This window comes from Crotalus tigris, unplaced genomic scaffold, assembly GCF_016545835.1.
Source record: "Crotalus tigris isolate CLP2741 ecotype Arizona unplaced genomic scaffold, ASM1654583v1 scf7180000019068.10715455, whole genome shotgun sequence".
NCBI lineage: Eukaryota > Metazoa > Chordata > Lepidosauria > Squamata > Viperidae > Crotalus > Crotalus tigris.
The window spans coordinates 4,921,451-4,948,879 of NW_024097358.1; the positions used below are offsets into that span (position 1 = coordinate 4,921,451).

Below are 27,429 nucleotides of genomic sequence, written 5' to 3' on the forward strand. Positions count from 1 at the left end.
ATAAACAGAGGAAGCTCCCCTTAGGATGAGCAATGCTTATTCTTTTACTTCAAAAAAAAATTTTTTTAAAGAATTTTGTGGTTGAATTATTTGCCTACCGTTCAGAGGTGACTCTAATTCTTTCTTCGCTCTGAGAATGGAATTTGTCATCTTTTTCATTGAAATACATCTCCACACACAACTCTTCAAAATCATGAAGTTTCTTCTGATCTTCTTCTGTTAGGAACAGTTCTACAGAACAGACAAGAGAGTCCATTTTAGAAGTTCTACAAACAGTCTGTCAGACTAAGAAAAAAGGCAAGATGCTCAGTGCAAGAGAAGCAATAACATTCCTCTACAACTCTTAGAGTCTACACTCTCCAGATATGTATAATCTGTGTAGAGTCTATAGCAGTGATGGCAAAAGACTGAGTGCCCAAACTGCAACCCAAAACCCACTTATTTATCGCCTGGTGCCAGGTGGGCGTGGCCCACTGAGTGGCCATGGCTGTGGTGGTCATGGCAGATTGGGTGGGTGTGGCCAAGGTAGGCGTGATCACCTTGATGTTGCTCGTGGGAAGGGATGCCTGTGGGGGCCAGGCAGGGTTGGGGGAGACCCAGGGGGGCGGTGGGCAGGAGGCTCGTCCTGTTGGATGAGGCGAGGCAGGATGGGGGTGCCATTGTCACAGGGCAAGGTGAGGCCAGGACAGCTGCTGCCTGACACCATCGGCCCCTGCACACAGAGGCCAGCGAGCTCATGGGTGCTGGGATGCATCCGGCCATGTGAGACCTCGGCGAGTTAGTGGGCGGCTGGTTGAAGAGGGACGGTTGCCATCTCCGGGGCTTGGCTCGCGTGCCCACCGAGAGGGCTCTGAGTGCCGCCTCTGGCACGCGTGCCATAGGTTCGCCACCACTGGTCTATAGAGGAACATTACAGAGGAACATTAAAAAGAAAAGGAGAAACCGCCCTCCATAGACCTAACAGGAAGAATTGACGCTGGAGCCTGTGACTCACAAAAGCAAAATTTGTTTCTTGACTCTCCTTTACGATCACCCCAAAAATATCATTTCCCACTTTCTTACACTCAGCAAGTGAATATAAATAAAATAAATAAATAAAATAAATGCAAATTGTATGTAATTTTTAACAAAGTATCCCTCCCCAAAGGGGGAGGGGAGAGGGGTGCGAGATGGTGAGAATAAACAGCTTTGGGGTAATCCCGTGTTTAAACTTTATTATCATTTTGTCCATTCATAGATCAAAGAGACCTGCTCAAGACAATATCCAAGTCTGGATTGGGAAACCGGAGGAGGAGCGCAAGAGAGAGAGTTCTTGTGTAGTACAGATTACTTATAAGTGCGTTGGGGGAGGGGGGTTCCTTTGTAACTTTGACACACACCCCCAGTTGATAAGCAAGGTAAGTCAAGGACTACCTTTAAGCTACTTTGACTTTCAATTCTTGCAGTGGTTATTTTTTTTAAAAAAAGAAAGAAAATGTTTAGGATGTTTTTTGAGAATTGGCCTCAAAAGCACTTAATGAGTCAAAGGGGGCAGTGGCTTAAGTATTTTACATACTGTAATTTCCGGCGTATAAGACGACTCGGCGTATAAGACAACCCCCGACTTTGGCACCGATTTCCATGCCTAGAAAGTCGTCTTATCCACCAGAAACTACCATAATTTCCGGCGTATAAGACGACTCGGCATATAAGACGACCCCCGACTTCGGCGCCGATTTCCGCGCTTTAGAAAGTTGTCTTATACCCTGGAAAATACGGTAGTCATTCTCCAAACTATGTGAAGCGCTTGCTCTTACAATTCCCATTCATTGGAACGAGGCTTTCAAGCAACTTCTAAAGATATCCCATGACTTTTTTTTTTTTAAAGTGAAGGGGGGGGGGAAATGACACTATATATTCTGCTGGTGCTTACTTGGCCCATCTGAAGTTTTATCTTTCTTTCTTCGTTTGCAAATGCAGTAGCACAAAGAAGCCATATGGCTGAGAATAATAAGTGGGGGAGGCAGGATGGGTTTCTCATGATAGGCCATGACAAAATGATAACGCTGATATTTCCACACAAGGTTAGAGATGGCTTTCACTTGTAAATACACATTGCTAAAAAAAAAAAAAAAGAAGAAGAAGAAGAAGAAAAACAGGTAAGTGTTTTAGTACAAAAAGATCCTACAAACTAGTCTTGGCCATATGATACTGGAAAGCATCCTTCAAAATCCGTATTTACAAGAATTCTATTGTGGTTCGTAAGCAGAGATGGTAAAATTAATTTATCTAGTTTTGTTTCTACCTGGAAATCGCTTCTAGACTTCGTGCTTCAGACAGAAAAAAAAAATGAAATGTTGACTTAGGCGTTTGCTGATTAGATTAGATAGCTAGTATTTACACTTATGTAAAAATAAAAAGTTTAGGCTGCAATTTTAATTTGCATTTTACTACGCTAAAAAAGTTTGAAGTCAACGTTTTTTTCCCTTTTCCTCTTTATCCCACACTACTTCTTGTTTCTTTTCCTTTCATTAGATTTATTTTCATTTATATTATGATAAATTTAATTTTTTTTAAAATGACTTCTACTATGGTTCTACAATCACCAAGGTAATTTCTAAAGCTCAGTTTAATAATCAAATAGTCATGTGAAGTTCATACATACTTAAAAAAGGCGATGAGAAGGTTGACCATGATGATGTACTGCACAAAAAGGTATACAGACTGAAGAAATGGTGTTAGCCATGCTCCTGTCACACAGAGATGCTTAGATTCGGAATTATTCGCACATACTGCTTTAAGAATAAAAAAGCCATAGATAAAATCTGGCAGACACAAAGCCTATGATGACGTTAATCTGTTTTTAAATCAAAAATTGTGAAACATTTCATTTAAAAACCTCCCTTGTTAATCACGTGAAGGTTTGCAAAAATCTCTTGAAACGTTAACTGTCGAATGTCAGATCAAAGCTCGGTTTTTCTTATAAGTGAACAAATTAAATCCTAATTACCCACCGTCAATTTCATAGGCATACACTTCACCAAAGATCATCCAGTAGGGCTGAAATACAATATCTTTTGCTAGAACCCAGGACGGTTCTTCCTCAGGATAAAGAATTGCTTTCCTAGGTACTCCAAAACTGAGCAGGACCAGGGCCATGATCACTACAATATAAAACATGTTCGCCACCTGTTAAAACAGCAAGAATCAAGAAATTGACAGTATTAGTAGAAGATCACAGCAACTATGCTCAGCAGGGGAATATTCAAGATATGGATTTCAATCTGCTACAGGAAGTCCTTGACTTAGATCCATTCTTCAATGATCATTCACTGAAAAAAGTCACTTATGACCAATCTTCATACTTACGACCATCACAGCATCCCCATGGTCACCTGATCAAAATTTAGTTACTTGGCAACCGACATTATTTACAGTGGTTGCAGCATCCTGGGATCATGTGAACTGCCATTTGTGATCTTCTGACCAGCAAAATCAATGGGGAAGATTCACTTAATAACCATGGGGGGAGGGGGGAAGATCATAAAATTGGGCATGAGTCACTTAGCAAAAGCCTTGCTTAGCACTGAAGTTCTGGTTTCAAGTGTCACCATAAGTCAAGGATTACCTGTATGGATATTGCCAGGAAGTCTAACGTTATCAAACTAGCAAATGCTAAAGACTACTTCAGTGGGTTCCCATCTTCATGTCTGGGGAATAACATATTCTTATTGTTTAATGAATAACTGAGTCAACAGAATTCAAACTGTCAAATTTGGTTAAGATTCATATAATGCAAAACTATTCTTCTGCAGATAATATATAAACCAGAGAGTTTTGGATAGTGCTATTCCATTCCTCCTCACAGTTGTCACCAAACTGTAACTGAAGCTAATGTTACATTTTCAAGATGAAAATTATTACAATTAATGGGAAATACTTGGACTAAATCTGGGAAGCAGCTATTTTGGCTTCGTCTGTCATTTCTGCATATCAATTCTGATCCATGCTTACCTTTCTATGTATAAATCCGTGATTTCAATGCAGAAAACAGAGTATGCCACACGTGTGGATTATATCTATATGTAAAGTCTATGTAAATCACACATGTGCAACAAATACAATATGGGGGATGGGCAAGCATTAAAATGTGATCATTCAATTTCACAGACATTTCCATTCTGCATCATATTGCACATAAGATCGAATACACCTCTATTTGCTTATATCCACAAATATATTCATAATATCCCTCCCATACAAAGAATTAGCTACTAAAGGTTTTTTTTAGCTATCAATCTTTATTTACGGAAAGTAAAATAAAGTAAAAAACTACATTTATATGCATTAAAAACTCAAGGAACAAACCACAATAATTTTTTTTTTTTAAAAAAACTTACCATTTTCCCAATCATCATGACATAGGGCCCAGCATGTTGGTTTACAGCCAGAAAATCCAACAGTCTCACATACCAAAAGATTATATTCAGGCAGTAAGTGAGTCTTCCAGCAACGAAAATGTAATTTAGTTGGTAAGTTTTTTCATGGAAGTTCCCTTTTGCTCCAAATCTTAGTACAAAACCAATGAAGAAAGTGATAATGGCTATTGTATCACTGACGTTGAAGTAGTCATTGAACCACACTTTAACTTTCTGACTAATCTTCCCAGCCTCTGACATAAAGATCTGTATTAAAAATAACAAGAAATTGGGCACGGTCAATTTTGTTTTTTATCAAGGACATTAACGGCCTGATTAGATGGCCATTACATGTGAATCACAGCAATCTCTGTTGAATGCCAGAAAGCAGAGACCAAAAATCACGGCAATAGCTTTACAAACCAGGGTTACGAGGCAGTGGTTTCCAGTGGGCCCCCTTTTATATAGCAATAGCAATAGGTTTTAGACTTGTATACTGCCCAATAGTGTTTTACAGCACTCTCTCTGGGAACATACGGGCCCCAACAGTCTTGAGTCTTCATTTGACCAACCTTGAGCTCCATCAGGACTGGACTCCGGGCTGTGGGCAGAGTTAGCGTGCAATACTGCATTCTACCCACTGCACCACCAGGGCTCTGTCTATATTTGGCCAACTCAAGGCAATGAACATAGCTAGTACTGCTGCTTCCTACTTTCTTCGCAAAACCTGTGAGGTGGGCTGGGTTGAGAGAAAGGGACTATCCAAAGTCACTCAGTTGGGTTGCATGCCTAACAGAGGCCTAGAATTCACCATATCTAGGTCTCTAGGGCAGCACCTTAACCACACTATCAAACTGCCCCCAAGAACAGAGATCCCCAACCTTTTGGGCACCAGGGACCGGTTCCATGGAGGGAGCTTTTTCCACAGACCAGAAAACTGGCTTTGTGTGCTGCCTGCATGCCACAGATGGCGCTTTGCTTGTTTGTGCGGCCCGGTTGCTGGCATGCCGCGGCCCAATACCGGTCCACAGACCAGGGGTTGGGGACCCCTGCCCGAGGGAGCTTAGGCTATTTCAAGAGGGAGACCGGAGAAAAACAAGGTCAGGAGGAGGCTACTAGTGAAAAAATATTGAGAAACGCTGTTATAAGGCACACATGTTTGTATTCGCTCTGGTTTCAGTTGGCACACATGTAATATGAAGCCATAGCAATAGTTAACAAGCAAAAAAGAGAAGCTTGGCATTTAAAGAAAAGGAAAGAGAGACAAAAAACGCAAGCATCTGTACTGGGCTCTGGATTGCCCAATCATAGTTTTAAGGGAAACATCTATGACAGTTTTTCCCAAAATGGTATTTTCCAAATAGGATGCGCTAATAAGCTCTAGTTTTCTTAAAACTAGGCCATATTGGAGACAATTAATAATTAGCACAGTATAGATTTTGAACATTAAATTTATCTAAATAAAACTAAACAAATAATAAAGTCTGCTGCCCTGATGTTAACACTGAAAAGATTGTAGGAATGCAAGTAAGGTACATGATTTGCAATTTAAGATTTAGCCAGTTCGGACAAATCTTGAAATATAAAAAGGCAAGCCAATTTTGGTCACCATATCACAAAAAAGGTGTTGAGTGTTTGGAAAAAAAAGTCAGAGAAGAGCAACTAAGAGGATCCAAGGCCTGGAGATTAAAGTATACGAAGAACGGCTGCAGGACTTGGGTTTGGCTAGTCTAAAGAAAAGAAGAAATAGGGGAGATATGATAGCAGTCTTCCAATATTTGAGGGGCTGCCACAAAGAAGAGGGGTCATGTTATTCTCCAAAGCACCAGAGGACAGGACAAGAAACAATGGTTGGAAACTGAACAAAGAGAGAAGCAACCTAGAATTAAGGAGAAACTTCTTGACAGTGAGGACAATTAACCAGTGGAACAGCTTGCCCCCAGAAATTGTGGGTGCTCCATCACTAGAGATTTTTAAGAAGAGGCTAGACGGTATAGGTATAGCCTGAGATCCTATAGGTTCTCCTGCTTAAGCAGGGGGGTAGACTAGAAGACCTCCAAGGTGCCTTCCAGCTCTATTCTATTATTATTATTATTATTATTATTATTATTATTATAAAGGACCATGATGGAACAAGCCCATGCTTGGTAATTTCTGGACCTCAAAGATGTTTGTAACTTCTACATAAAACCTTGTGTATATAAACAATGTGTGCGCTAAATCACCCAGATGATCTCCAAACTGTATGATGAGAACCTTGAAAGAGCAGCATAAAAGCACTTAGGCTTTTTAGCTACACACACTCTACGCCAGTGGTTCTCAACCTGTGGGTCGGGACCCCATTTGGGGTCGAACAACCATTTCACGGGGGTCACCAAACAAGGCTGTCCGCCATTTTTTCCCCCTTTTCTTTAGCCACGCCCCTGGCACCCGGTGATGTATAAGTGGTTGGGGGTCACCACAACATGGGGAACTGTATTATGGGGTCGCGGCATTAGAAAGGTTGAGAACCACTGCTCTACGCAAACATTATACATAGGGCCAGATGAATGTCCAGCCTTGAACAATTTATGCTGGACTGGCGAAGTACAACTGGTGCATACCACCTTTATACAACTAATTCAGGCCACTGATTTTTTTATTTATTTATTGGGATGAAGGATCTGAAACCTTCTCCAGTGGAACAATGTTAAGGCAGACATACCTCGCGGATTTTCTCAACCGCCAGTGTGAAAATGTAAGCAATGACAATCCACTCCTGAACCGAAGGCAATTCTTCCATTTTCACAAGAACCACAAAAGTATACAGCATCAGGAATCCTATATAGGCCAACTACAAAAAGAAGCCAAACGTTAAGATATCCATCTGGATAAGTAAAAAAAAAAAAAAAATTCCCAGGGGGAAAAAAAAATAATTCTTTACCACAACTAAAACCAACTCACCGTGTTGAACCAGAATTTCACGATTGGCGCGTGATAAAAAGCATAAAACTTTCGTGTAATGGGGAGCCTCTTTGGTTTTATGATGCTCTCCATATCATGCTTTCCGTCAGAATGATCCAAGACCCTCACTTCTTTGAACACTTCCTAAGATTAAAACAATATGTTTAAATAACCTACATTTGGAAAGGGCTGTATTTTTGTTATTAAGGGTACCTGATTGGATCCAGACATAGTCATAGTCAGTGACGCAGTGGCAACACAATTCATTCAGACCAAAGGTCCAATTCAGCTCCCAGGATTTCTAAGCAGGACTGAAGAAACATCTACTGCAGCTCCTGAGAGCTGTTATCCATCACTATCAGCAATACTAAGCTGAACAAACCCATGACTGATCTTGGTCTATAGCAGTAGTTCTCAACCTGTGGGTCGGGACCCCATTTGGGGTCGAACGACCATTTCACGGGGGTCGCCAAACAACGCAGTCCGCCATTTTTTTCCCCTTTTCCTTAGCTGTGCTACTCCTTTTTATTCTATTGGCTTTTGAAAGCCAATAGAATAGACTCTCTTGAATAGAGTCTAATTCTATTGGCTTTCAAAAGCCAATAGGAATTGTCCAGGCTGTCTCTGCCTGCTGAGCCCGCCAAAAGTCCCATTCTGCAAATGGTGCTGCACCAGTTGAGTAGTCCTCGGCTTACGACCGGCTGAGTAGTCCTCGACTTATGACCGGTTGGGGGTCGCGGCATTAAAAAGGTTGAGAACCACTGGTCTATAGCAAGTTATTTGCTATAGAACCTATTTTCCAAAGTTCCTATAGTACCTATTTTGGAAAATATTTGGGAAAATATACTATTTGGAAAATAATACCTATTTTCTAAAGTACCTGAAAGCAGGACAAGAAGCAATGGATGGAATCTAATCAAGGAGAAAACCAATCTAGAACTAAGGAGAAATTTCCTGACAGTGAGGACAATTAATCAGTGGAACAACTTGCCTCCAGAAATTGGGGATGCTCCAACACTGGTTTTTAAGACGAGATTGGACAAGTATTTGTCTGAAATGGTACAGGGTTTCCTGCTTGAGCAGGGGGTTGGACTAGATGACCTCCAAGGTCCCTCCCAACTCTGTTATTCTGTTAAGTTCCTAATTTGTTTCATTGGTTTTAATAGGGCCAAGTATAACTGGGCCTGGATCCACTGAAAGATTGTGAAGACTTACCATTGGTATTTCTTCTGCTATGTTCTGAAAATTGTTTTCACTGTCTTCCATTGTCATTTGATGTGCATCTTGGGACTGAGGAATGTGAGACATTTCAGCCTTGGTTTTATATTCCAGCATTAATATAGTAGGAGGAAGAAGGATGCTCAGGATTACCTGCAAGATGTAACATCAAACAATTTAAAGAATTATTTCCACGCGGAGGTACTTAGAAACAAAACAGAAGGAAAAAAAAAAAAAGAACACCCAGCACACAGATTCTCTGCGTTCTCTCCCCACCCTAATTTCAGCAAAATATGTCAGGTAGCAAGTAAAAGATGTAGAAGAATGCTTATATTGAGCAGCTTAACGAATATATGCAGACAATTTCATAATACTCCTGAGGAGGAAGAATGCTAACCGTGTCTAAATTATTATCTAACTAAATGGGTTTGTACAAATTTCCATCCCTCGTCATCTTTTTCCCTCCACAATATGGCACTCTGACTTCTGCAGCCAAGTTTAGCTGATTCAATCTTTGCAAAGCTTCTTTTCGTATCGTTTAAGAAATGAAGCACGGCCACGTCTGATGATTCTTTGCTGATGAGCGAAGCAAGTGAGGGACCACAAACCAAACCCAAGAACAGACAACCACGTAGCCTGGCTTAAAAGGAGACTTCAGAAGGTTGTGTAAAACCACAGGTTTGGTTTGGTTTTTAAAACAGAAGCATCTTCTTTCGTTCTAACACAGTGGGGTAAATTTTCAGCCTGGTGTCTGGAGAGAAATGGAACCCCCTGCTGTTAATCTAGTCTATATGGTTTACTTGTCTTGTACCATTCTCAAAACTTACCCCAGTCACACCCTGATGCTTTGTCTGAATTCTGAGGAAGCTCTCACTTGCTCAGCTCATGCTACTAAAATGAAGCATAAATATGAATACTTTCTACATCGCATTTTACTTTACTACCTGTAGGAAGCTCAATTATAGTTCAGTTTTACACAGGGATTGAGTCTGTTAATGGGTCACCACTAAGGTTTTAGTAGAAGATTAGTTCTCATGATGAACTAGAGATTCATCTCCACTTAAGGACTACTTGCCTGGATTCGGCCTTCTATACGACTGTACCTTTTTCAAAAAAGACAATAAAGCATCAACAGAAAAGTTATTGTGCATTCCAACACCACCTTTAGCTTTGATTTTTTACACATCCCTAAATAAAAGATGACACTGACAAAGACTATACAACTAGCTTAAAGTTGTTTCCTATTTTTGTATAACACTATTGCAATAACACTCAAGGCAGACACTGAAAACAAAACACAAAAAGGCACATACCTTGTACCATGAATTTTTCCTCATGTTCAGCCTTCCCATCCACATATCTGATAGTAACATCTGGGTACAAGTGTGTGCTACAAAAGGACGAAGGCGTGAAGAAACGGCTAGTTTAAGGCAGGTGGCATTACTCCAGTTTTTTAGCTCATAGGTTAGTAACTTCATTGCCATAGTTTCATCTTGTCGAAAGGACTGCTCTAATAACTCAACAGCCAGCTCCCCAAATTCACTGAAGAAGGGAGAAAAGAAAACCCCAAAAGACACATATGAACAAAGGCACACAAACTTGTTCACCAATAATGAACATGACTTGCCTATAGCAGTGATGGTGAACCTTTTAGAGACCGAGTGCCCAAACTGCAACCCAAAACTCACTTATGCATCGTCGGGTGCCGGGCGGATGTGGTCAATTGGGTGGGCGTGGCTGCGGTGGTAACGGCAGACTGGGTGGGACTACAAAGTTCAATCAATCAATTCCAACTTTGAAAGATCTTTTTTTTCCCGCGAGAAGTTGAAATTGACATTGATTGAACTTTTTTTTTGCACACGACAGCAGAGGCCTAAAGCGAAAAGGTTTTATAAAACCCAGCTGAAGGCCTAGGACTGGGGCGACGGCACGCGTGCCCACAGAGAGGGCTCTGAGTGCCGCCTCTGGCACCCGTGCCATAAGTTCGCCACCACTGGCCTATAGAATTTCCCCATTTTAAAATTCTATATGTTTTAAGAGAGAGAAAGATAAAAAAAATGAAAGATTTTTTTTGTAAAATATAATAAAAGTTTGAATTTTAACTCAAGTCCAATTACTTTTCTTCCTAAGGAGAACTAGTATCTGATTCAGGAAAATGCTTCATTTATTCACAATGTTCCTGGAGCTGTTGCTGAATTTCCACAAAAACAGTATCTCGCCAAATCAAATTAGAGAAATTAACACAAGTGATTTACTGGCCATTTTGAAGAAAATAAAAGGAAATATCCAGCGTTAGGATGAAAAAAGACAATTGATTCTAACGGTGGGACTGTTGTTGTTTTACAAAGTGTTAATTCTGTCAAACAATATTGGAAGGAGTTTTTGCCTACTTTAGAAGAATGGTTTCTTAAAGTTTCTTATTTATCTGAAATGGCAAAAATTTCGGCTTATTTGAAAGATCAATTGCAAGAGAAATATTTTTTGGTGTGGAAAAGATGGGTGAATTTTATACAGCACAAATATGAGATTAAAAAGTATTACTTAGCTTTTGAATAATTTATGTTTAAGGTTAATGACTTGAACTATTGTTTTATTTTGTTTTTATATATTGGAGTTAAAGTATTTAAAAATTTGTTTTTCTTGAATGTAGTTATAATTGTTTGATGTTTATTCAAGTTGTAAGGTTTTTTTTTTTTAGTTTTTAACCCTGTATTCAGCTCTGGGAAGGAGGGGGGAGGGTACGGAAGGGAAGGGGTGGGGTGGGTGAGGGGGATTATTTTATTGTAAAACTAAACATTTTCAATTAAAAAAAAATTCTGTCGAACAACAGATCACACAGGAAGCGGAAAGGCTCACCTGGAGTATTCTTTTAGTTCTTCTGAGGTATCGTCAACCAGGTCATTTTGTTTTGATTCATAGGCCATGGAACGGTAAAGCTTGCAGGCCACTAAGGCTTTGGCCATGGACTCTTCGCCATGCTGCCAGAAAAAGAGCGCCATTTTTTGTCTCTTCATTAGCACAGCCCAAAGTAACAACTCGTTAAGAGGGTATGGAAAACGCCTGGTTTCCGGATCATCAATATCGACAATGTCATCTTTGGTTTTTTTCTTTTTTCCTTCATCTGTGGCAGTGTCAGCCTTTCAAAAGAAGAAGGGAAAAAAAAACACAAGAGCCTGTAATTGAAGAACTCATAATTTATTTTTTTTTAAAACAATGTATTAATTTGCATTCTAGGGCAAACCTTCAACAGCATCCAGCACAACTTCGAACGAGAATGAAGTAACCATGCCGTACAGTTAGACGGCTCGTGGAATTCTTCCCAATCCTTTAAGAGCAGCTCGTATCTAGATCAGTGGGATGACCAGAAAATGGGGGAACACAGGGGAGGGGTATACAAGAACACTGGGCAACATTCCTAGTCACCATTCCTGTCAACGAATGCAGTGCGGAAATTTGGAGGAATAACATGGCTATTTTTTAACCTGATCTTCCTTTTGCTAACGCCCGCAATCTAAACAAATGGTAGATGGAACACAGCAAAAACACCGGCAAAAAGTTTGTTCCCTACTTCAGTTATTGCTTTCCCTAATCCAGTGGTGGCAAACCTATGGCACAGGTGCCAAAGGAGGCACTCAGAGCCCTCTCCGTTGGCACGCGCGCCGTCGCCCCACTCCTAGGCCTTCAGCTGGGTTTTATAAAACCTTTTCGCTTTAGGCCTCCGCCGCTGTATGCAAAAAAAAAAAAAAAAAGGTTCAATCAATCAGTCAATTTCAACTTCTCGCAGGAAAAAAAGATCTTGCAAAGTTGGAATTGATTGATTGAACTTTTTAGTCCCAGCCAATCTGCCGTTACCACCGCAGCCACGCCCACCCAATGGGCCACATCCACCCAATGGGCCACACCCACCTGGCACCCAACGATGCATAAGTGGGTTTTGGGTTGCAGTTTGAGCACTCGGTCTCTAAAAGGTTCGCCATCACTGACCCAATCCTAGAGAACCTCAACTAAAAGTTAACTTCATGTAGTACATGTTGGCCACATAAAAGGACATTAGCTCCTGTGATATGGATTTGATATCCACAAAATAGCAGATGATTCAAAGATTATAATTTTGGGATGTGTGTGTGTACACACATATACATGTGTGGTATATGTGTACATATATACATACACACATACATACACCTACACCTACACACACACACACATATATCCCAAATCTGTTTATAAGCCTTTTCCCAACATAGAGTAATGGAAAAATTGATGAATAATAATTTGTGTTATCAAAGTTTAATAATTTGTTTAAAAATAAGATGTGTTTTTGTGGGTTTTCCTTTTCTCTTTTTTATATATCGAAACAAAAAATAAATAGTTGACAAGAAGCACAATATATTATTTATATAGTATTAACATCCATACCAAGGGAGCAGCTGCGATTGCATACCTTTGGTTTGTAAGGCTGTGCAGTTTTGATGAAGTGATTGTGCCGCGTTTTTTCTTTCTTATCCACCCTGTTCCCAAAAGGTTCGTGGCTTTTACGCAACTGAGGGGTGCTGCCTGAAGCATTTCGCCCGGAGCGCTACATATACATACATGTATGTTTTTTTAAAAGATTAAAAACAAATTAAAAGAGGGGTTATTCAAATACGTTGCCAGACTGCACAAAACAGTAGAAAGCATTACCTAAAGTTATAAAACCCGGATGGGTTTTAAATAAGTCAAGTGATACACAGCCTAATATAATCACAGAGGTGAGAGAATGTGGACATCAGAGATTAATTGCAAGTCAATTATGAATGCACTGGAGGGAAACTTCCCATCCAGCTTCTGTCTACAAAACGGGGATAAAACTCACCTATCTTAAAAGGCTATTTGAATATTCGGTAGAAATAATATTTCTATTCTCTTAGAAAATACATGTGAATTGCTCTGGACCTAATCTAAGTATCCAGAGGGAGGCTACTTACCATAAACATTATCACTTCTGTTCGGAAAGCATTTCACAGGCTGCTAGATTTCTACTGAGATGCTTGCAATATCCTGTAGTGCAGTGGTTCTCAACCTTTTTAATGCCGCGACCCCATAATACAGTTCCCCATGTTGTGGTGACCCCCAACCACTTATACATCACCGGGTGCCAGGGGCGTGGCCAAAGAAAAGGGGAAAAAATGGCGGACAGCCTTGTTTGGCGACCCCCATGAAATGGTCGTTCGACCCCAAATGGGGTCCCGACCCACAGGTTGAGAACCACTGCTTTAGTGATTTATACAGCTTAGCCTTGAATATCTGAACGAGGGCCTTCTCCCTGATGTCCCTGCACATCAACTAAAATCTAATGGGGATGGCCAACTGAGGGTGCCAGATTTGCCTAGGATCAAAGACTACAATTGGAGCATCTGCACAAGATCTTAATGGACAGGCAGACCCACAAGGGAGAAAGGCTGATTCATAAGAAGCCAACTCTACTTACAGACTGGAAAACATGTTTTCATTTTTCACATAAGAAAAAAAAAAATCCTATACCCGACTGCTGCCACTGAGGCTGTTGTAGATCACTCGGAAGCGTTTCCTTGTGTATGTGCACCGATAGGTTCCTCCCATTAAGTATTCAACAACAAGTCCAACGTCAATCAGAGTGAGCTTGTACCCTGGAGGAAGATTTCCCTATAAACGAAAAATAGAAATTTTGGAACAAATTTTGGAACTGAGTTTCAAAACTTTTTGGTGTTGTTGGAAAAAAAAGGATCTGCTAAATAAAATAGCCTCCCTACCCTTGATTAACCCCCTTCCCCCAGATAGTTTTGGAACTGCAAACTTGTCAGAAACAAAATTATACTAAGCTGGGAGAAGGGAGGAGATGAATAGGGTTTATGAGATTCTGAAGAACTTGAAGACATTTTATCAACTGAAGTCTTTACCTGTTTGACATCTCGGACAATGTGAAACAATGCTGGATTTGTTGGGCCTTGTTTCTTGATGAAGAAAGTAGAAAATGAAGAATTTTAGATAATTTCAGGCAAGCAACAAATAGCAGAAGAATTACTAAATGCTGATTGTTCCCTTATTTTGGTTTAACTAGCAAAATAGCTATATTGTTGCAATATTTAAAACTAAAATTGAAGCACTTTAAAGCATTATAAAATAGTTCTGCCCAAGCAAAGTTTTTACTCAGCAGAAGGAAAAAATGTACAAACTGATACGGAGGAGCAAAATTTCTGTCCTGCTATTGGGTTCCATTCCAATAAAGGTGGAATACAATAAAATCCTCTATTAAAATTATCTTAGCAAATAGTTATTGGCCAAATTTGTTTTTCCCCTCAAATCACTCAATACGTTTTGCTTGGTTTCCAGATGAAAATATAAACCTAGTTCCATGGCAAAGATTCAGTCAATTTATCATTAGAGCTGAAGGCCAACACATAATGGCAGAGATTTTCAAAACAGTGTATGGACATTTTGCAATGGATGATCCTCAACTTACAGTGTTGTAAAGTTCTTCCAGTCTGGGAATTGTCAGAAATTTGTGCATGCTTATTCCATTTTCAATAAGAAGTTTCACAAAAGCAACTCTGTCCATCACAAGAGCATCCAACATAGCCTGTTCTAAAGAGCCAACCTGAATGAAATGTTAAGATGACCATGCTTAAATTGAACAATATAGAGAAATACAAAACTTGACACAATATTGCCCAAATATGACAGTACTATGCAAACAAGAGTTCGTTTTAAATGACAATTCCTATCTTGTAAATACTGATAAATTAAGAATCTGCTTAAGTAAAAATGAATGTTGTTTAATTTCCCTTGGGGATATGGAGATGAGGTAGCCCAGCATTGTGTTTGCTTGTTCTGGTTATCAGCAACCTTATTTATGTTGTCCGTATTCCAAATGCCAGCTTTACTTACCAGCCACTGTTGTCCATAAACAAAAACATGATTTTTGGCAATGTCAACTCGATCCCAAGCAAGGGTTAGGATAAGCTGATCAAAGGCAGAAGCATTTGTCCCTAAAAACAAATGTAAACAAAAAAAAAGGTTTTGAAATTCAATCTGTTTGCCACAAAAGTCTAATTCCAAAAGTATCCAGAGCCAATACAGTTGGCTGATTTTAGTATTTTGCTTAAGGGAAATAACACATGTGGATTGGAGGAAAAATCCTGAAGCTAAGAAAGATCTATTAAATGTATATGCTCTTATTTTACAGAGCTACAAAATGAAGTGGGCCGACAGAAGAGAATATCTGTAGCTCAGGTTGAACTGTGGGGTCCTTGATGACAGGGGTCTTCAAATTTGGCCCTGTTATGACTTGTGAACTTCAATTCCCAGAATTCCTCAGCCAACGTGCCTGGCTGAGAAATTCTGGGAGTTGAAGTCCACAAATCATAAAAGGGCCAATTTTGAAGACCCTTGCTCTATGAGCTTGGTTGCTTTCTTGCAGATGATCCCTCAGTGCACTGATGATGTTACTTAGTTTGGCAATGAAACGTCTGCAAAACAACAACCAAGCTCAGACAACACCAGAGATCCAACAGAATAAAGTATGCCTGAAATTAATAGATTAGTGAATGTTGTTTATATCTGGCCACCCCATCAATATGCTGGAGAGTACCATAAAAGAAATGGCAAGTTTATGCAGAATTATCCAGCATTCAGACAATTTTATATAACTGTCACACCATTACAAAGAAACGATGAAATCAGGATCCGAAAGAATCAATCAAATAAACAGCAAAAAGATTATTTTTTTTTCCTAAAGGGGATTCCCGAAACAATTCCCAATCAGAAACAAGACATCCAAAAAGTAGTGTGGGACCATCTTACCTTCTATGATAAACAATATAACTTTAAAAGAAAAATGTACCTTTTAGTAGAGCTGTAAGGATTGCAACATCAATATCCTGATGTTCGTCAGACCCAATGTGGAACACTGTAATCTGTTTTGAAAATTAAATGAAGAAAGCAAGTTTTTTAGATGTGCACAATGCCTCTCATGTACACAGATTATATCATGTTAAATTGAAATGGGAATTCTAACTTCAGTAATATTTGCAAGTAGAGAAATTATCTGGATTTATTAGAATATATTTGAATTCTTCCCAGAGTAAAATAGTCATTAAGAAAAACCTTGCAGCGCGTAGAGACTTACTTACCAGTTCCCTTTTTTTCATGCATTCCAGTAGTGTCTGAAATAAATGAACCGCTTCACTCTGACCAAAATTGAATGTCTTTTTGATTGTTGAAATGATTTCTGGTTCAGCTCCATCAGGGATACTTCTGAGGTTAAATAAAGAAATCAGAAATTTCTGCGCAATTATCGTAGGTACAGTATCAGACATGTTTATATAAAAAAAATTCAAAACTAGAGGAGAAAGACGGAATCACTACAGAACTAAGTTCTAATACAATGTTTCTCAGGCAGCTGCACTTAAGTTAAAGATTCAACTGCAGAAAAATTGCTCTCATCCTAGGGAGATACTATAGTTCAGTGGTTGAGCACAAATAGTTTTGCGCAGAGGAATCCTCTACTTCAGACGTGTCAAACACAAGGCCTGGGGGCCTGGATGCGGCCCGCGAAGTGGTTTCATGCGGCCCGCAAAGCCATCCTGGAAACAGTGAGGGAACGGCCCCCATTGCCTTGGCCCTGGCCCAGGCCAGCTGGGAGCCAATGTACAATTTTGTGGTGGCCATCTATGCTGAAACGCATTCAGTCTTAGCTCCATAAGCACCCCCCCATGCATGGCCTGAGAAGAACAGTGAGGCTCCTCTAGTGGACCATGCCTTGGCGCTTGCCCCGGTCCCACCCCCTTCTGCCAGAGACCCTCAGATCTGTCCCATTCCTGCCCAGGCTCCCACAGGCACCCTTGACACGAACGATGTAGAGCTGGCCACGCCCACCCTGTATGCCACACCCACTCTACCCACACCCACCCAGTAGGCCACACCCACCCTGCCCCCCCGCCCCCCCCGAGGGCAACCGCAATGCTGATGCAGCCCTCAATGAAATTGAGTTTGACACCCTTGCTCTACTTGAACACATTTCAGGTAGCAAGGCTGAAATGAATTCTAGTCCACAAATCTGGATGACATTTGGAAAAGACTGAGCAAGGAGGACAAACACAATTTGATGGAGGTCAGCTCCGCTGTAGGTGGCTGATGCTTAAAAAAGGCTTACCCGCCCTCTTCTGTTTGCTTATAAACATAAGCCAGGATATCTGCAGCTCTGCCTGTCCCTTCACAGACCACCACTGGAACAGGAGGGCTTTGCTGAAGATACTCCAGGACAGTAAGGACAACATTGGGACCCCCTTCAAAGATAAGTGCCACCACAGGAACACCTTGACCAATTCCTAGGTAAAGAGGTTTTAAAGAAAATATAAAAATGCTATTCACTCGAAACAGATTTTTTTTTTAAATTACATTTTAAAGCCCCAGCTTTACAATATTAAAAAAACTGAATGTGCTTCCTCTACAGCTTCCTCAAACTTGGCCAACTTTTATGACTTGTGGACTTCAACTCCCAGAATTCCTCAGCCAGCGTGCAGATTTTGTTGTTTTGTTAAATTGACTTTGCAGTTTCTGTTGGTTGGCAAAGTTAATTTTACTGCTATTAATCAGTGAGCAATGAACATTATTACTTAACTGTATTGAGCAATTCTTCCTGAATGATCAATATGCGCCTGGGATAAAGACCGAACTAGGAAGGATATGACAACCTTACAGAGATATTTACGCACAAACATGTATATTGAGATATTTCAATGCATGTTATGAGTAGGCAAAGAAAAAGAACAACGAACAGGCATTAAAAAGTAGAATGCAAATGAATAATGAAAAGATTTACAAAAGCCATGGAGGTTACGATTTTCCAGTATAGTTGACTATGGAGAGCTGAACACATTATATTGTATTAAAAGCCTGAAAACCACTAAAGTTTGCAGAAATTAAATAGGACCAGCTGCTGCTCACACCTACATGAAAGAACGTGTGGGGAATCTTCACTGATTGCCTTGAACACCCTGGCAGAAAGGTGAAATATACTTGCAATCCATACTATACTCAAACTCTCTTTCCTGTAACCTGTAATTGGGTGAAACGGCGCAGCAGAGGGCAAAACCTTTTGAACTAAGGAACCTCAGATGGACTAACCTGCAGAAGGTATCCAAAATCCGGGACCCATGATTCCCGTGGAATTGAAACATAAGACTAGCCTCGACATTTGTCTTTCATTGCACAAACAAGTCAAAAGTTGATCAGCACCCATTTTAAATATAGGTAATCATGCATAAGGTCTAAAGTGTGGTTTTACCATAGTCAGTTAAGTCAGCATAAATGCAACTTGAAGACTGTAAACACGCAATCATTTTTCACAGCAATTTTTTTATAGTTACGAAACATTGTGCTATCAAAGTTTTACCACAATCTATTTGAAAAACTGAAATAGATGCACTGCATGTCTTACCTATATATATATATATATATATATATATATGAATTGACCTTTTTTTAAAAAAAAATTGGTTCCTACTATTATACAAGCTCAATAAAATCTTTACTTTATCACTCACCTTCTAGCCTGAAAGTCACATTATTTCATGCACATTAAAATATTCAATACTATCATTATAATCATATACCACACGTACTTGCATGAATTCGTTGCTGACTGATTGTTTTTTCCAGTTCTCGCCGCAATTTCTCTTCTGCTCCGTATTTTCCCACTGTGCCATCATCCACCAGTATGAAATGCGAATGAAGGTTATTCAGGACGTTTAATTTACTTAAAGGATTTAGCAGAGTTTGATATGGAGCAACAACCTAAACATAAAACAAAATTAACCTGTCCCTGTGTAATAAATCAAGGTTACTCTTTCAAACAAACAACCGCCTACAATCGCCAATGATCGTCCTATCAATTAGTTAAGGATCAATCCTCTGTTCTCTGGAAAAGGAAGTGATAATACAAGATGAACTCACAGGTGGATTTATTCAAAACTGGAATACTGTTCCACTTTTATATCTGATGGAGGTGGTGGAAAGAGAGGGGCATGGAGATTGCTGATCCATAGAGTGGTCGAGGGTCAGACATGATTGAATGGCTGATGATGAAGAAATACTATTACAATTTAAACTCCAATGTATTGACACATTACTACTTTTTTTTGCAAAAGTGGTGAATATCTGTAGCTCGGATGTAGGATGAGAGTGAAAGTTTGATCTCTAAGCTTCTGGGTTGGTTTCTAAACGTTTTGTGACCAGGCTAGGTAACATCTTCAGCGGAGTTTAAGGGGAAGACGTTACCTAGCTTGGTAACAAAACGTTTAAAAACCAACCGACAAGCTTGGAGAACGAACCTTCACCCTCACATTTTAAAATATTTATTGCAAAACCAAGGCTTTCTATGTGTCCAAAATAGAATTTTGTTTAACTATCTTGCTTTCCTCTGATACACTGTACTACTACTACTAATAATAAAGTTGGAAGGGACCTTGGAGGTCATCGAGTCCAACCCCCTGCTCAGGCAGGAAACCCTATACCATTTTGGACAAATGGCCGTCCAGTCTCTTCTTCAAAACTTCCAGTGTTGGAGCATTACTAGTTTGTTAACTAACACAAAGTGTAAACTCTCTGCAAGAAAAATCCACCTGTCCACCCCATTCACTTTACAATTACATTTTATGACCTTAAGAATTCAGATCAAAACCCCAACAGGAAAATGGGCTGGTTATGTGCTGGGCCTTGGGGGTCCCCAGTGTGTTAAGGACCCCGTTTCCTGCTTAGGTTCACATCTGTGGATTATCATTTTTCTCAGCTATACTGACCTTTTCGCATTGTGTTTTATCATTGGTTTTAATTGGTTTTATGTTTTAATGACCCAGGATCATTTGTTTGAAAACGGCAGCCGTATAAATTGTGAACGAACGAATAAACAAATAAAATAATTTTCATCCCCGGTTAAGAGCACATGCAGTAGCTTTAGGGACTTACATCTTTCCCCACGAGGTCATTTCTGTTCTCAATCACTCCCCAGGGAGCTCTTCCAATAGTGCAAATCTTTCGAGATGATTGAGAGGCATGCTCCTTCAGAGCATCACCCACGTGTTTTGCAACTCCTGCGCAAGAACAAAAGCGTATGTGCGTTGATAATAAAGCTCCACAAAACTCAGCATGTTGCTGCATACAACACAACCAATTAATGCTTGTCTATTAAAAAAAACAAGAGGTCATTACTGCCAGAAGCATTTCACTGTCATCCTTTTATTCGTCCTTTTCATCCTCTCTCTAGTCTGGTTCACTAGTTTCACCCCTTTTTCAACATGGGAATGTATATATTTAAAATAATAATAATAATAATAATAATAATAATATAAAATTAAACTGCTCTGGGACTTCAGAATTCAAACAGACAAGCACCTGCAACATAACACCCCAGACTTAACAATTGTCGATAAGAAGACAAAAAAGTCTGGATAGTGGATGTGGCAGTGCCTGGAGATAGCAAAATAGAAGAGAAAGAACTGGAGAAGATAACAAAATACAAAGACCTACAAATAGAAATAGAAAGACTGTGGCAAAAGCAAGCAAGGGTAGTACCAAGAGTCATAGGCTCCTTGGGTGCAATCCCAAAACAACTGGAGCACCACCTTGGCATTGACAAATTCGCTATTAGTCAATTGCAAAAGGCGGCCTTACTAGGAACTGCTTCCATCCTGCGACGATATCTGTAATACCATCAAACATCCACATCTGCCTATCCCAGGTCCTGGGTAAGGACTCGATAGGTAGACAAAATGCCAAATCCAGTCTGAACATCTGGCTGACTGTGCGATGATCCATAATAATAATAATAAAGTAGGAAGAGACCTTGGAGGTCATCTAGTCCAACCCCCTGCTCAGGCAGGAAATCCTATATACCATATTTTCCGGCGTATAAGATGACTTTCTAAACCATGCAAATCTTCTCTGAAGTTGGGGGTCGTCTTATACGCTGAGTCGTCTTATACGCCGGAAAATACGGTACCATTTTGGACAAATGGCTGTCCAGTCTCTTCTTTAAAACTTCCGGTGTTGGAGCATTCACCGCTTCTGGAGGCAGGTTGTTCCACTGGTTAATTGTTCTCACTGTCAGGAAGTTTTACAACTTTATATTTACAACTTTTGTTTCGTGACCGAATTTACAATGGCACTGAAAAAAAGGGACTGTTTTTCACACTTACGACTGTTGCAGCATCTCCATGGTCACCTGATCAAAATTCAGACACTTGGGCAACTGGCTCATATTTACGACAGTTGTTGTGTCCCGGGGTCATGTGATCCCCTTTTGCGACCAAGCAAAGTCAATGGGAACGCCAGATTCACTTAATAACCGTATTACTAATCTAACAACTGCAGTGATTCACTTAACAAACTGGCAAGAAAGGTCATGAAATGGGGCAAAACCCACTTAACAACTGATATTTTGGGCTCAATTGTGGACGTAAGTCAAGGACTATCTATGTTATCGCTCAAGCTCGGTGTCATCTCAGGGTTCCAAATATGCTACCTCCGTGGACCTTTAAAACAAGTTCTTATTGTGACATCAAAACAATAACACGACTCAGGACCAATTGAGTTGTACATGTACATCAAAAGTAAGTTTCAAGTCAAGGCATCACCTGTGTTCACCCCTCCAGTTATAATCCAGGCTCCGGTGGTTACTGCAGCTTTAATAAGGCCTTTACCAAGCAACTGTTTGATGCGTGGGTGAAGCTCAAATTTTTGCATCCCTCCATGTACAGAAATAAGAAGTTTGGGCAGTTCCAGCTGCCATTCTTTAAGCATCAGTTGGAGGATGACTTCAGGCCTGGTGTCATATGACAATCGTACATACTGTCGGAAAAAGGGAAACGTTAACAATCTTTATCAACGAAACAAGCAAAATATATAAAATAATTTCTACATTGACATGCAAACATACAGTTGAAAGACTCATTCAGATTCAGGATAGTTTCTAATGAATGTTTTCAGAGAGATGTCTGGATTCGTAAAATGATTTGTTCGACTGTGGTTTAGCACAGTCTACAAATACAGCCATTCTAATTTCTACCCCTTGGTTAATAATTTAATAATGCAAACCAAGCCATAAGGGCTTAGTTAACAAACAGTGGTTAAAATAAAATGTAGCTCAGCATGATACACAAATGACTTTAAGACTTAAAATATAAGGATAAGCTAAATTCTCTTCAAAATAGCATTTAAGAATACCAATTTTGATAGAATTTCTCTGGCTTCCACAATACGTTTGATGTGAGTTCAACAACTGGAATTTCTGCATTTGAGGAAGCAGCACTTTCTGTATGCTTTTGGGTGTAATATAAAAAAACAGAAGAAGGAGGAAACGTTTTCTCGGTTGTGACACACTGTTACCGAAAACCTTCAGTTTGTAGACACAAGACTAACAAGACAGGTTTTCTTTTATCACAAAATAAAAAATATATTACAAAACAAGATTGTCAGTGGGATTGTTTCTGCATTAATTGTCTTAAATATGTTTAGTTCATGAAGTTCAGCATGGTGACTAAGAAATAAATGCCCACATCCCAATGACTAATTCAAATGTGTGTATCTGTGCGGGCATATACGGACATGAACTTCCTACTAAGGAGTTTGAAGAATAAACAAATGGAATAAGGCAGAGGTGGGGAACGATGGCCCTTTTATGACTTGTGGACTTCAACTCCCAGAATTCTTGAGCTAGCCATCCTGGCTCAGGAATTCTGGGAGCTGAAGTTCCACAAGTCATAAAAGGACCACTGTTCCCCTCTCCTGGAATAAGATGAAGTGCTTTAATTATGCCTCCATTTCACTGAATTATCAGAATCAACAAAATGCAAAGAAAAAACTGAAATGCTGAATTAAATAAATGAATAAATGTAACGTCCATATGAACGGATCAATTAATAGCCATTGACATGGATATATAATCCACTTCAAAAGGTGAAGTATAAAGAATTGTTAGCCCCATCCATGGAAGCTTCCCAGAACACAAAGAGTTTAGATAATAATATTTTAAACTGAAGGGCAATTCAGTCGTATGAGAACTCAACTCAACTCCCTATCACTTCTGGTTTGATGACCAATACTCCTATTTTAATCTTCACTTGATGTTGCATTTGAACATGATTCCAGGAGCACTCATCAGCTCCACCATTAGAAGACAAATAGAACTCTTGGTACAAACCTTAGCTCGGTAGGAATGAGAGCCTCCTTGAAAATTAATTATACCATACGCATCCGTTGAACTCTGCTCTGTGTGTTTTTCTACAGACCATTCCTCATGTTCCTGATTAAAGTTTTCACCTAGCTTCACATCCGAGTATTTCATGGCCAGGCTTGCAGTGAAGCACGCATGTTGCCGTACCAAGCGACCACAGCAGCACCTAAGGACAGGAACCTCACTTCAGGAAATTGGACAGGCGCATTGCAGTAAAAATTACAAGCCGCAGTATATGTTTACTGTACGTCACAGTCTTAACTGGTTAACTTCCACCAAATTTAAATCAGACACTTTCTTTCTCTGAAAACTGTAATTCCAAGTTTTTCAGAAACCTGGGAAGAAGTTCCCCTTTCAGAGGTCACACTGAAGAAATCAAACTGCATATAATGAAGATTCATAATTGATATTAGGAAGAGAGATAATATCAAAGGGCTTGAACGCTATGATAGCTGGGATAGTTTTGTCTACTGCTCACTTTAATTCATGCCTACATTCTCTTACGCTCTTCATGTAAACACCTTTTTTCATTTAGCCTTCTCTGCATTTTGACTTATTTCTGCTTCCAAGAGACTCTTTAGACCAGTGGTTCTCAACCTGTGGGTCGGGACCCCATTTGGGGTCAAACAACCATTTCACGGGGGTCGCCAAATAACGCAGTCCGCCATTTTTTTCCCCCTTTTCCTTAGCTGTGCTACTCCCTTTTATTCTATTGGCTTTTGAAAGCCAACAGAATAGACTTTCTTGAATAGAGTCTAATTCTATTGGTTTTCAAAAGCCAATAGGAATTGTCCAGGCTGTCTCTGCCATGCTGAGCCCGCCAAAAGCCCCATTCTGCAAACGGTGCTGCACCAGTTGAGTAGTCCTCAACTTATGACCGGTTGAGTAGTCCTCAACTTACGACCGGTTGGGGGTCGCGGCATTAAAAAGATTGAGAACCACTGCTTTAGACGGACTATAGCTTACAGATATTTTACTTATATTGTTTAATCTAGTTTTTAAGAATTTTTTTTTATTTAATGCAAAACTACTTACCGGACAAGTTGCTGACAAATCTGACATCCTGGAAGACATCTAAGATTAAAAATTTTAAAAGATAATCTAAAACCGGTCACAGTTTCAAAAAGTACATTATTAGAACAGGATACCATATGACTTTTTTTTAAATAAAAAAGCTTATTTTTTGTTCACTACAGAACAACAGGAAAAAGCATAAAGCACAGCAAACATAATATAAGCAAAACAAAAAAAATGGTATTGTCTCCAGCTGTAGGATCTATCCAATACAGCACAAATTAAGGGAAAAATCATAATTCCTTCTTCTCAATTATATCCCGACCTCAAGAAAAGAAAAAAAAAAACATTTTCTTACGTTCCTATTTATTTTCAATTCTTAAAGCATTCCCATTTCATGTCACAGAATTTCCCCTTCAAATTTCTTAAATCCAAATTGCTGCTGAAGAAATTAATAGATCTCCCTCAGACCCCTCGTGAGAACGCTTAAACCTTAATTCTGAGGCGGATACCAAAGGCTGCAATATTTGTGCATCTCTTTTCATTTACCTGTGAGGATCCTTTGAACTTGGTATTATGTAGACACATTCCCGTTTGGTAAAAGTATTTTCTATCCAAGATTTCTGGGACTGTAAAATAAAACGTTTTAAATATCATACCAAGGCAATAGTGGATTTGCAGAGAGTTGTTTTTCTGTGGGATCTATCGCCCATATTTCTCAGTAACTTAATGTCTAACTATGTCTCTCCCCCTGTCAGTGTTCAAGCTTATATAATTCAGGCTGTTAGATAAATCTACCATTTATGCCTTGTTAACTTGAAATAGATTAATCTTGCCAAATCAGTTATTGCGTAAAATACCTGATGCTTAAAGTAAAAATGTGAGTATTAACTAATTTGTTATGAAGCAACACAAACTGAAGTTTTTAAAAATCAAGTTTAAGAAGGTTTTAATTTGTTATTTTCCTATCATGTTATATTTGCGATATTTTGAGACTTGGTTTAATAAGAATATTGAATTCTGATTAGAGATTAATTCGAAATCTTCCCCGTCCCGATATTGTGCAAAACACAATTGTAGTTTTCCAATAAATGTACTCTGTAAACATCTTTGAGATTGTTTCATCTGAATTTCAGCTGACTTTTTAAATTAACAGTATGTTTATTAGGCCAAGAGAAACGCAAAACATCCATTTGGTAAACAGCTCACAATTTAGCACAAACATTACTATTTTACCATTAACACTGTTATATTGAACAGAGAAGAAAATACAAAATGCCTGTTACATTTTCTCTTTATCTCTGTAAGGCATTTAACCACCTCTTATCAATAGCTCACTTGCTGATAAGAGGCTGAAATAGGCTGAAATCTCACAAACAACCCATTATATCAAACAAAAATAGGATGTTTAAGGCAGGATTGCAAGCAAGAAACCAATTGCTGGCCCGACTCCCTAGAAATTGATTAACTAAAAATTAAATGTTTTACTCCAAGCATTGAAGTGAAAACATATCCAACAAGTTTATATTTACTTAGCTAGTATATTTCCTTAAGGGAAAAGACAAAAGGTGGCGATAGGCAAGTTAGTCTCCACCAAAATTTACCGGCACGCTGTTAAAACCTCTCATCTCTAAACATAAGAAGAATGTTAAACTCTGTTAATATAGTTATTATTCTAGGTATCTTAGGTATTTGTATAATATTAAAAGGAAAAAAGTAAAATCATAAAGCTAGCAAAATATTTAAAAAAAATACCTGATCAAGATACAAGGTCCACCTTATTTTTTCTTTGCAGAAATCCATGCCCAACAACACTAGCAGTCTCCTTTGGGGATCAATCTTATACCACAAAGTTTACTCTAATTTAAGGTTTTAGAGATGACAGGTTATAACAACGCACTGCTGCCTAAAATGCAGGATGAGATCAGACCTTAAAATAATTTAACATTGCATTATATAGGGACCGTTCTATTATTGCATTTAAATGAAGTTAGTATTTTAAGGGGTTTTCTCTTTAATAGGTACCCTATTATTTAACTATAACTCCAGAAATTAAACTCTGTGATGTAAGAGAATGGATTTGTCAGAAAATATTAAAATTAACATGAATGTTCTGCCATACTACATTAAAGTTGTTCTTTGGTGACTGATGATTATGCTTCGTTATACGAAAACATTTTAAAATTCACTAATATTTAAATTTTTGGTTAATTAATATAACTGAGCACTGGTTGGCATCCAAGAACGGCAATTAAAAAATTCAATGAATCAATCTGAGCCCTCCAATAAAATCTGAAATATAACAGATGTTTAATCCAGAGTTCTGAGATTAGACTATGGTACATGTCTGTTTGTTTATAATCCAACTATTTATAGTTCTATTTATATGGAAGAGAAAGCAGGAATTCCCATTTATAGGTTTAGGAAGATGGCTGTGCATTGTTCACAAGATTCAGAAACTGTATTACCAGTAGACCTAAGTTCCTAGTTCATATAATACAAGAAACAAGTCATAAATGGAGTTGTCTGAAAATCAGACACATCCAACAACAGGAGAAAATAAATGAACATTAGAAAAAGTTTGACAGCCTGCCAGTCATTCATCTG

At 39.1% G+C, this 27,429-nt stretch overlaps 1 protein-coding gene across 2 annotated transcripts in view; it reads right to left on the bottom strand.

The window, feature by feature from the left end:
* Nucleotides 1–27,429, bottom strand: part of TRPM7 (transient receptor potential cation channel subfamily M member 7) — a 60,510-nt gene that overhangs the window by 14,891 nt on the left and 18,190 nt on the right. The window contains exons 2-25 of one of the 2 annotated variants that reach the window (XM_039358769.1): nucleotides 25,372–25,451; nucleotides 24,844–24,882; nucleotides 23,776–23,974; nucleotides 22,211–22,424; nucleotides 20,544–20,668; nucleotides 19,202–19,373; nucleotides 17,731–17,905; nucleotides 16,709–16,829; nucleotides 16,420–16,492; nucleotides 15,465–15,565; nucleotides 15,040–15,174; nucleotides 14,477–14,530; nucleotides 14,082–14,222; nucleotides 13,003–13,137; nucleotides 11,415–11,695; nucleotides 9,872–10,100; nucleotides 8,556–8,711; nucleotides 7,341–7,484; nucleotides 7,102–7,230; nucleotides 4,380–4,664; nucleotides 2,994–3,168; nucleotides 2,645–2,771; nucleotides 1,913–2,097; nucleotides 99–231 (exon numbers count right to left, since the gene is read on the bottom strand). In XM_039358769.1, the coding sequence (XP_039214703.1) occupies nucleotides 99–231; nucleotides 1,913–2,097; nucleotides 2,645–2,771; nucleotides 2,994–3,168; nucleotides 4,380–4,664; nucleotides 7,102–7,230; nucleotides 7,341–7,484; nucleotides 8,556–8,711; nucleotides 9,872–10,100; nucleotides 11,415–11,695; nucleotides 13,003–13,137; nucleotides 14,082–14,222; nucleotides 14,477–14,530; nucleotides 15,040–15,174; nucleotides 15,465–15,565; nucleotides 16,420–16,492; nucleotides 16,709–16,829; nucleotides 17,731–17,905; nucleotides 19,202–19,373; nucleotides 20,544–20,668; nucleotides 22,211–22,424; nucleotides 23,776–23,974; nucleotides 24,844–24,882; nucleotides 25,372–25,451 (3,608 nt within the window). Of the gene's footprint in view, nucleotides 1–98; nucleotides 232–1,912; nucleotides 2,098–2,644; nucleotides 2,772–2,993; nucleotides 3,169–4,379; nucleotides 4,665–7,101; nucleotides 7,231–7,340; nucleotides 7,485–8,555; nucleotides 8,712–9,871; nucleotides 10,101–11,414; nucleotides 11,696–13,002; nucleotides 13,138–14,081; nucleotides 14,223–14,476; nucleotides 14,531–15,039; nucleotides 15,175–15,464; nucleotides 15,566–16,419; nucleotides 16,493–16,708; nucleotides 16,833–17,730; nucleotides 17,906–19,201; nucleotides 19,374–20,543; nucleotides 20,669–22,210; nucleotides 22,425–23,775; nucleotides 23,975–24,843; nucleotides 24,883–25,371; nucleotides 25,452–27,429 lie in introns of both variants that reach the window. The other variant, XM_039358767.1, reaches the window with a different exon arrangement.